Source organism: Notothenia rossii (assembly GCF_949606895.1).
Source record: "Notothenia rossii genome assembly, chromosome: 5".
In the NCBI taxonomy this organism is placed as follows: Eukaryota; Metazoa; Chordata; class Actinopteri; order Perciformes; family Nototheniidae; genus Notothenia; species Notothenia rossii.
This window is the reverse complement of record NC_136903.1, coordinates 74,818,010-74,826,874: the sequence shown is the minus strand read 5'-3', so window position 1 is coordinate 74,826,874 and position 8,865 is coordinate 74,818,010. Positions and strand designations below refer to the sequence as shown.

Here is an 8,865-nt window from a genome sequence, read left to right as displayed (position 1 = left end):
GTAATATGAGAAAAAAAGTAATTTTTCAACATTAAAGCATGGAAATATGTCACAGTAGAAGCACTCATTTCCAACTCAAATAAGCTTAATATGTCCGCTTTAATGTAAAAACTGCACACTTAATCAAATCCAGACGGAAACATCTACATGTTAGCTCGCTGTGTTAGCGTGCTAGTGTTGTGCCTGTTAGCTAGCTAAACACCACGGGTTAGTTGTTAGACTGCTTTGTGTTTGGTGTCACTTTACTACCTTTTTATTCACTTAAAACAGTCAGCTGGCTGAAATCTGATTATTAAGTCAGAATGGCTGAAGGGAGCTGTGAAAATGAAGAACAGTAAAGGCAGATATATGGACACAATATGAACCTGAAAATAAGCATAATATGTCCGCTTTAACTATAGAACTGCATAAGGGCACCAAGTAACTTTCCACGAGTCAAGTCCCTTCTTCTGCGTCATCTTCATCATCTGAGCTGTTGTCACTTTGCCAGTCTTTTTCTTTTTCTTCTTCCATGTCCTCGTCCTCCTCCTCCACCGGCCTAGGACTGGGTTCCAGAATTCCTCTGTAGGCGCCTGCTACTGTCTGCTGTTTGAGTCTGAGGTCATGCAGATTTCTCCTTAGAAGACACATAAGGCTCTTGTACCCCTCCTCTGTGATTCCATTCGGATAACCTACAAGTTATATAGCAAACATATAAATTGTGAAAATTATTCAGAGAAAAAGTATTTAGGTCAAGAAAGACTAGAATGCAGTCAGACTCAAATAAAAACAAACAGATGGATAAAATCTTCTTTAAAGTGTGTTTGCCTTTGCTGGTTTGAAAAACATTGGCTTATGTATTTTAAAGTGAATAAATCCATGTGGTTCACTTACTTCCTGTCTGTGTGATCAATGAAACTGGGGCCCTCAGTGTCTGGACCTTTGATACAGAGTCCTTGAGGTACTGAGAGTGCTGCATCATCTCCTTCACAAGGATCTGCTTTTCTTCTGTCAGTCGTGACAGAAGCATTTTTTGGTCAAACAGCCCCTTCTTAGTGTGAATGTCCACACCGTCTGAGAATGAATATAAACATTTCACATTAATGAACACATTTTATTACTACAGTTTTGTAGATTAGAAGTAAAATCTTTACACAGCACCTCTGTTGGGTTCCTGCCAAGGCCAGATAATGCTCTCTGCAGATTTGGTTGAGAGTTTCTCCACAACCGAGTTGGTGTCAATAAGGTCACCATCAGGTTGCTGGTTGTACTTGTGGATGTCCTCTAGCAACCTTTTCTTTTCTTGGGCAACCTTTTGGGCGATCTTTTGACGCCTTTTGTTACGATCTGTAATGAGAGTAAAACATAGATTACAAAAGAGCTGACAAGATTTAATCAACACAACCAATAAATATTCCAAAATGCTTACCATTTTGTCTGTAAAGGTAGTGCTTTTTCTGGCAATTGCTCACAAAGAGTGCTTCTATTTCGATTTGCAAACAACCAGCATCTGCAGGACTGGCTGATGCACTTCCTAAATGAATAAGATAAAAAGAAGAAGTTTCAAACAAATCAAGGTCTGTTATTTGCACATCGCACACTAACAGGCACACTAAAGGACAAAGTTTAATTTGGACAGCATTATTTAGTTTTTATGAACCGACTCCATCTATGTATACGTCAAAACAGCATTGTTCTTACCTTTACTGGCCCACTGTTTGACATCATCAACCCACAGTTCTAGCATGTCATCAGAGCAATTCAACTGGTCCTGCATTTTCTTCAGGCTCTCAGGTACAGCCTCTGTCTTTTCTGCTGTCTGCAAAATAGCAAAACAGAATCATGCCATTTTATAAAATAATTCAATGAAAATAAACCAAAAGTATGCATTTTAAGGAGGAAATTAACACAATAACATATTTAATGAATTTCGTAGCTCTAGTCCTGCACCACTGCAATATCTATATGGGGGTGTAATTTTTATATATATTAGGTGGACTTAAATTGCAAATTTTACAGCTTAAAATAGTTATCTCCATTTCAATACACAAACATACTTTTTTGAATCTAGAGGACATGGCAATGTGTAGGCCATTCTCTTTGCGATGATTCCAGCCCATAGCATGGACTGTGAGCCAGAGTCCTGCATCGGGTCGGGTATCCGCGGGTACCCGACGGGTGACCCGCAAAAAAGGTGATTTGCGGGTGGTATTTTTTCAAACGCTTTTTTCCGGGTTCGGTTCTGGGTAAAACAAAGATGATGCGGGTCGGGTTGCGGGTGTTGCATAATAAATATATTTAAATAATAATAATTTAGTTTAATGTTTAAATCCTCAGACCTCTCCGCCGCGGGACCGAGCATATTCATAACCTCTGCAGCGCATCTATCTGCTGCTGAGCGCGCCACATTCTGAATGGCTGAGGTGAAGCTCTCTGAGAATACAGCATTTTCAATAACTTTTCCTCAAGAGCGAAATCCAACGTCTGGGAGGCTTTTGGTGTCATCCTAGATGCAGAAAATAACCAACATCCCAGGCTTTTTGAGCCAAATATGCAACTGCGTGTGTTAATAATTGCACGTTTTCACTGCTTATATATATGCGGGTTCGGGTCGGGTTGCGGGTCTTGTGCCGGCGGGTCGGGTCGGGTTGCGGAACTATTGGCAATATGTGCGGGTAGCGGGGCGGGTTCGGTATTGCACGTCGCGGGTGCGGGGCGGGAGCGGGTCTTGAAAATCAGACCCGTGCAGGACTCTGCTGTGAGCATGTCAGTTCTTGCTGTGAAGAAGAATACATCTCATTACAATGTTATAAAATATAAATGTGTACATTTACAGGAAGGCAGGGCCCAAACAAGTTCACAAACCTGACTTGGCCATGTATTTAGTTGTTAGGCCACATCTGGATAAGAAGCTGTTAACTTGTTCCACTTCTTCACCAAGAGTGGTGCCAGCACCCTCCTGGTTCCGTGCATTCCAAATAATCTAAAGCATGAGGTAATCAATGTTGATGCAAATCTCAATTCAAAAACTCATAACTTAAAACATTCTGTTGGATCAGTACAGACTCATGTGTAGTGGTCAGATTTACCATTAATTGTTGTTTAAGTAATTCAAATCCTCACCTCGCATTTGGTGTTGTGGGCTTTGGCATGCATCACAGACAAGCAATGTCTCATTTCCTTTAGGGGCTGAAGATGAGGCAAGGCTTCTGACACTTTGTCAAGATATGGTACATACCGACACGTCACGTCCATTGCCAAAAATGAGGCACTCTGGAACTCTTTTTGGAGAAACATCGGATAGGCAAAGATTTCTCCTCTATACATATTTAAAGCTTTTTTTTTAAATATATATATATATATAGTGAGTACAAAGCAGATTGAAGGTAAGGCTTCAGATTATCTACAAATATTTTAATTGAAAATGATCAAGGCAACTACCAACCTTTGAGAACAAATCCATGCCTACACACAGCAATTTCAACACCTTCTTCATCCAACTTGTTGGCTCGCTTAGAGGTCTCCCTTGCTGCTGTCCAGTGAGATTCACCACACGTTGCTTTTCCTGCAGTCTACCAAAGTAAATCGTTTTTAGAGAATCATTATCAGAAGTTATTTCAAAACACTGGATAGTGGGACCAACTGACGGTATTAGCAAACATGTAAACTATTACACACAAGTGTTTTGTGCTCGACTGCCAGATTCACCCGGATACGCAACTCCCTGGATAATAACAAACCTGTTTTTGGATAATTGGAAGGCTCCAAATGTGTAATATATTCTGGATTAGAATTTAGCTGTTTTTTCAATCCAGTTTTACAGCAATAATGTTAGTGACAGTTTGACCGCATTGCTAACCTCATCACCCTGTCATCTGGTCTCAACACTTCTATCCCATCTCCAAAAAAATATGAAGGCAACTTTGTTACTACCATTTTAACTTCTATTAGTTATTAAGAAAGGTGAGATACATTTTGCTCTGCTTAATTTAGAACTCACACTTTTGACAGCCCCTCGAACATCCTCCACAAAAGTGGAAACCTCAGAGTCTTAGTCTAAAAACACTCCGTCAAAGAAGCCTGGCTCTTCACTCCTATAAGAAAAAGGAATTATAGATAACCACTCTAGTTACAAATTGAACATAGTAATAATAATAATTATATTTAAAGAACATCTTTCAAAACAAGGTTATAAAGTCTAACAGAAATATTTTAGATTCAACAGCTGTAGTTTTAACAGCTATATAACAGGAAAGAACTATAGCTACTAATTGCTCCTGTGGGGATTGTCCACTGTACTGAATGTATGTAAGTCGCTTTGGATAAAAGCGACTTACATACATGTAAAAAATAAATAAAAATAGCAATCCCAATGTCAAATTAAAATACAAGGACTAAGGAAAATTGCTGTGTCAATGAAAAAAACTTACTGGTTTGTTTTCTGGAACCTGTAAAGTTTCCTAATGCCATCTACTGAAACAGCCACCATTTCAGGGCTACAGGCTGGACAGACAAATGGCTCTTTACCCAGAAGTTTATTCTCTTCAAATGTGCAGTGCACATACTGCAGAAAGCTTCTCTGAAAAGCATCTGCATTCACCTTGCCAGTCTGAAATAAAAATACATTATATATGTTATCATATTTTGTATCATATCTCGCTCATCCATATTTGGCCATAAATATATTTGTTATGATAATACATGTATTTGTCTTTCAGCTTCACATTTGTACTTACTCTTCCAAACTACTTTGTTCTCTGGTCCAACATTGCAGTAAAGGCTTGTCTAGACATTCCTGGAGCTGCCGTCTTCATAGCCTCAAGGGAATGGAACAGATCTTGGTGGAACAGGGTCTGTGCTTGCATGGTAGCTGGCCAATATCCACTCCTAACCAAGTCATTGAATTCTGGACCCCATTTCTTAGTGCAATGTTTGCATGTTAGATCTGGAACATTAAGATCGTAACGGCCTAAGAACACATAAAGAAAAAAACAATAACAATGAATTAGAGTAATGTATTAGTTAAAAAATACTTTAAAAAAAACTATTTCACCAAAACCTACCATTTATGCACACCAATATGATAGGTCTACCAACAGAGACTGCAACATCGAAAACTTCACAAGAACATATCCTTGAAGGAAAGGATGTTGGAAGCAAACGGTCTGCAAGGTCAAAGTACAATCAGGATGAGATTTAACAATGTTGTAAGCAAGCACTATGATAACAGAATGCAATTTGAGATTAAAATGAGTTTTTTTGTGAGGGGGGGAAAAGGCTGATCAATTTTAAAAGATGGGAGACTAACCTTGTTTAGAAATGATGTATTTGCCATCCTGGAGTTTCACAGAATCTGTTGGAGGAATGTACTTGTAAAATCCATTACAGGTGGTTTGCCTACTGTGCAGAGTGTGTTTTGTATGAACCAAGATATCACACTCTGCACAAAACCACTCTGATGGCATACATTCCTCACAACGGATGACAGCTTCTTCCAGGAGACAGTGATTGCAATTCATCTTGACGATATTCTTAGTTATTAATAAGTTGTCAACGTTCTGTGGCCTCGCCTGTTGCCAACACTGTTGAAACTCTTTCTGCCTTTGAGTCCAAGATGACAATGGTGGCACATCGCCAACATCTTGCTCCTTAATGGTCTCAGAGTCCCGTAGAAGGTCTTCTAGTCTCTGCATATTAAAATCTTTAAATACAGAAATATAAATACATACCATGAGCAAAACATTTCATATGAAACATACTTTATCTAGAAAAAGTCTTCAAAAGTAGCTTTATTCTTACCAGGATCTTGGTAGCTTAGACATGGTGTTGTTATGGTGGAACTACTGCATGGAGGAGTACCATCTGTTTGGGGGGGAAATTATTCAAACCCATTAAACAGATTATTTTAGCTAATTGACAGATTTAAAGAAATGTTACAAAAACACCAACCTTCAGCAAACATGAAAAATATCAAAGCTCAATGTATTTTTTTTTGCATTATCATGTCATTTACATCCGCTTATTGGTTTTAGTCTTTAGTCCTCTGACAAAATCGATGTACAAATATATAGAAATATGAAGTATCAACAGCATTATTAAACCAGTGGCTACTTTAAATCACATATACTGACTTCGATTAAATTCATAAAATGTAGACTAACCATTAGAAGAACTTTTTTTCCTTCGTTTGCTGCTGGCCACACGTTGCCCATCTTGGTCTCTCTTCCACCAGGTCACTTTTGGAAGTGGTTCGTCTTCTTTTTGCGTCTTCTTTTTGCGTCTCCTTGTTGAGTGTCCTTGTTGAGTTTCTTTATGGACATGGAATGTAATGAAACACAGAGGGAGAAAAAATGGGCATTAACTAACTGGATTTAAATAATGACACTTTGGGTATAAAAAAAACAAGAAAATTGCCTGTGTGTCCTCAACATATGCATCCCCAAGCAGAAGAAGAGCTTCTAGTTTGTTGGTTTTTTCAGTTTCTTTCGACATTGTGCTGAAACAAAAAAAGAAGGTGTTAGTTAGATCATAGATGTAGCTGTAATTTAAACTAGGCTAATATTAAGTGAATTAAAGTTTAGATCAACATCAGCATTATGAGGGAAAGGTATGATTAAAATGTTTTGGTATAGGGCATTGATGTTATTCTATTAGCAATGGAGGAACAAGAGTATGTAGATCTCCTTTGAAACCCCACCCCTGGTTTTAACAATAATTCAGTTATTATGAATTCCTAATGTTTAACATATCATCTTCAGATGCATGTTTTTTGGTAACCTGTACCTGCTAATGCGTTTTTACTTTTGGTTAATGCACAGAATATACTGGATCATGTATCGGCTAGCGGCTAGTAATGTCTGTTTCAATATCAACGGGACAAATATCTGAGCAGATCTCAGATCGGCTCGAAGAGTGAATTTAAGCTTTAAAACCCAAAATACTGTCAAAAAACTGAAGAAGCCCCATTATATTTAAAACATGATCAACTATGTTACTATCGATTGATTTTAAACTGCAACAGCTCCGTAAAACGACAGACGTTAGCTAAGGCTAACTCAATGATGCTAAGCAGTTCACGGTTTAACTAGCAAATAATTCGCACGCGTAAGCTTGTATGTCGACACATGGTGCTATGTAAAGTGATGCAAAAGCTGAAATCATTTAAAAAACACTGTAAATGTCTTTATTACATTACAGAAAACGGGTTTACCTCGAGGAACTTCGTGTCAAGGAAGGTTCTTCTTCTTCTTCTTCTTCTTCTTCTTCTTCTTCTTCTTTTAATGGCGATTCGCCTTCTCGAATTGGACTGCGCTGCGTCCAGTGGACCTTTAACGAAACGTGCTATGTGGGAAACACCATATCCCAGCGTGCATTGCGGCTACAACATACAAATCATCGAGCTTGAACCGGGCCTACGTCTGTTTCCGGTGACTTTATTTTGAAAATCAGTTCCTGACGGACGGCTCAATATTATAGAATTAAATGAATAAATAAAAACAAGGATAATAGTGTGTTATTGTTGAGTAAATAACAGTGTGTTATTTAGAAAAGGATAACAAATTCGAAGGAAAAAAAGATTAAAAACAATACAGATTTCAGTATTTTGAGGCTCTGAGCCCCATTTATTTTCCTCACGGACGGCAAAAAAAAGTCCGACATTATACGATTACAAATCAAATCAATAATCGTGGCTTTATATTGAGTAATAACATGTTTTATGGACCACACAGCTTCCGGTCTTCTCAGACACGACCGTATCCATGCGTCTCATATGCACGCAAAACTCGGACTCAGAATTCAATGGGAATAGTTGGCGTATGATCGGCACGCAAAATCGGACTTTAGCGTATCTATTGCACGCATTTTCCAATGTAGTCGTGTCATTTGTACGCAGACTGAAGAGAGTTGTTTAAAATATATTGAAAGTTAGAAACGGACATGGTTAGATAAAATGTGCAAGATAACGTTTATGTAGCATTTATTTATTGTCGAAATGATGACATTTCATAACGGGATCAAATCAAAGTGAATGGCCTGCTGCTGCTGAATGCATGGGGCAAGTGACTGAAAACAGTTTTAAAAGTTATTACATCGTTTCAGATAATAATAATGATAATTCATTCTATTTAGTGGCGCCTTTCAAAGCACCCAAGGACACCTTACAATTCATAACATATTCCTAGGAAATGTTTTAAGACAGTACAAAGAATGCAGTCCGGGTGATGTTTTTTATGTGGGGTGCAGATGAGAGGGAGCTGTCCAGAATGACACCAAGATGTTGTGTTTGTGCTCTTGATAAAAACAGTAAAATAAGTGTCTCCTGTACACCAAAACATACCCTTCTGTTATGGAAAAAGAAAGTATTCCAAAAGTATTCTAAAAGTAATCTGAATACGTAACTAACTGTATTCTGATTACTTTCAGAGCATGTATTCAGTATTCAGTAACTGATTACATTTACAAAGTAACCCTCCCAACCCTGCCTAGAAGTGATCCTTCGTTAGCGTGAAGAGTCTGCTAGTTATGCGGTCCGCAGTACCTGAGCGTGCTTGTGGACTATATAAAAACCGCTGGCCCGCGATAGTGTCTATTGGATACATTTTGGCCCTTGGACAAATGTAGTTGGTGACCCCTGATGTATACTGTTGGAGCACTGCACTTTGTGATTGTTGCCTTTGCAAACAATTATACATGCACAAAGCCCTATATAACACACAGTGTAGGAAAAAGTTTTTAGAGAGTACTTGTCCATTTACTTGTCCGAATACATTTTTCACTTGTCCAATCTGGACAAGAGAAACATTGGGGCCACTGGAATCTTCTTCTTCGCATCGTATTTTACATTTTCCCACGGTTTTAAGATTTTACAGCATCACACATAGGGTT

The 8,865-nt window shown here is 38.4% G+C and overlaps 1 protein-coding gene across 4 annotated transcripts; it reads right to left on the bottom strand.

Annotated features, from left to right (window-relative positions):
• Positions 1-80: 80 nt before the first annotated feature.
• On the bottom strand, positions 81-7,321 carry LOC307042042 (uncharacterized protein). Of its 4 annotated transcripts, XM_079685729.1 has the most exons (17): positions 7,190-7,321; positions 6,394-6,475; positions 6,141-6,287; positions 5,779-5,841; positions 5,288-5,680; positions 5,043-5,144; positions 4,716-4,948; positions 4,410-4,588; positions 3,980-4,073; positions 3,425-3,551; positions 3,103-3,260; positions 2,845-2,962; positions 1,681-1,798; positions 1,409-1,513; positions 1,141-1,326; positions 874-1,053; positions 81-671 (listed from the first exon to the last, which is right to left on the bottom strand). In XM_079685729.1, exons 13-17 carry the CDS (start codon positions 1,754-1,756, stop codon positions 436-438), a joined length of 783 nt encoding a protein of 260 aa, XP_079541855.1. In that variant the 5' UTR covers positions 1,757-1,798; positions 2,845-2,962; positions 3,103-3,260; positions 3,425-3,551; positions 3,980-4,073; positions 4,410-4,588; positions 4,716-4,948; positions 5,043-5,144; positions 5,288-5,680; positions 5,779-5,841; positions 6,141-6,287; positions 6,394-6,475; positions 7,190-7,321; the 3' UTR covers positions 81-435. The 4 variants fall into 4 exon arrangements, 3 of the variants coding, with proteins under 3 accessions (XP_079541855.1, XP_079541856.1, XP_079541854.1); XR_013808976.1 differs by lacking the exons at positions 81-671; positions 874-1,053; positions 1,141-1,326; positions 1,409-1,513; positions 1,681-1,798 and adding an exon at positions 2,735-2,756 and having other exon boundaries at positions 6,141-6,475; XM_079685730.1 differs by lacking the exons at positions 3,980-4,073; positions 4,410-4,588; positions 4,716-4,948; ... (4 more) ...; positions 6,394-6,475; positions 7,190-7,321 and having other exon boundaries at positions 3,425-3,889.
• Between the last annotated feature and the right edge of the window lie 1,544 nt (positions 7,322-8,865).

Excerpts from the sequence above, each read along its gene's own strand:
- LOC307042042 (XM_079685728.1), bottom strand. The coding sequence starts at position 2,099 with ATGGGCTGGAATCATCGCAAAGAGAATGGCCTACACATTGCCATGTCC. Across the intron at positions 1,054-1,140 it reads TTGGCAGGAACCCAACAGAG|ACGGTGTGGACATTCACACT; the intron begins GTGCTGTGTAAA and ends ATTCATTCTCAG. Across the intron at positions 672-873 it reads ATTGATCACACAGACAGGAA|GTTATCCGAATGGAATCACA; the intron begins GTAAGTGAACCA and ends TATAACTTGTAG.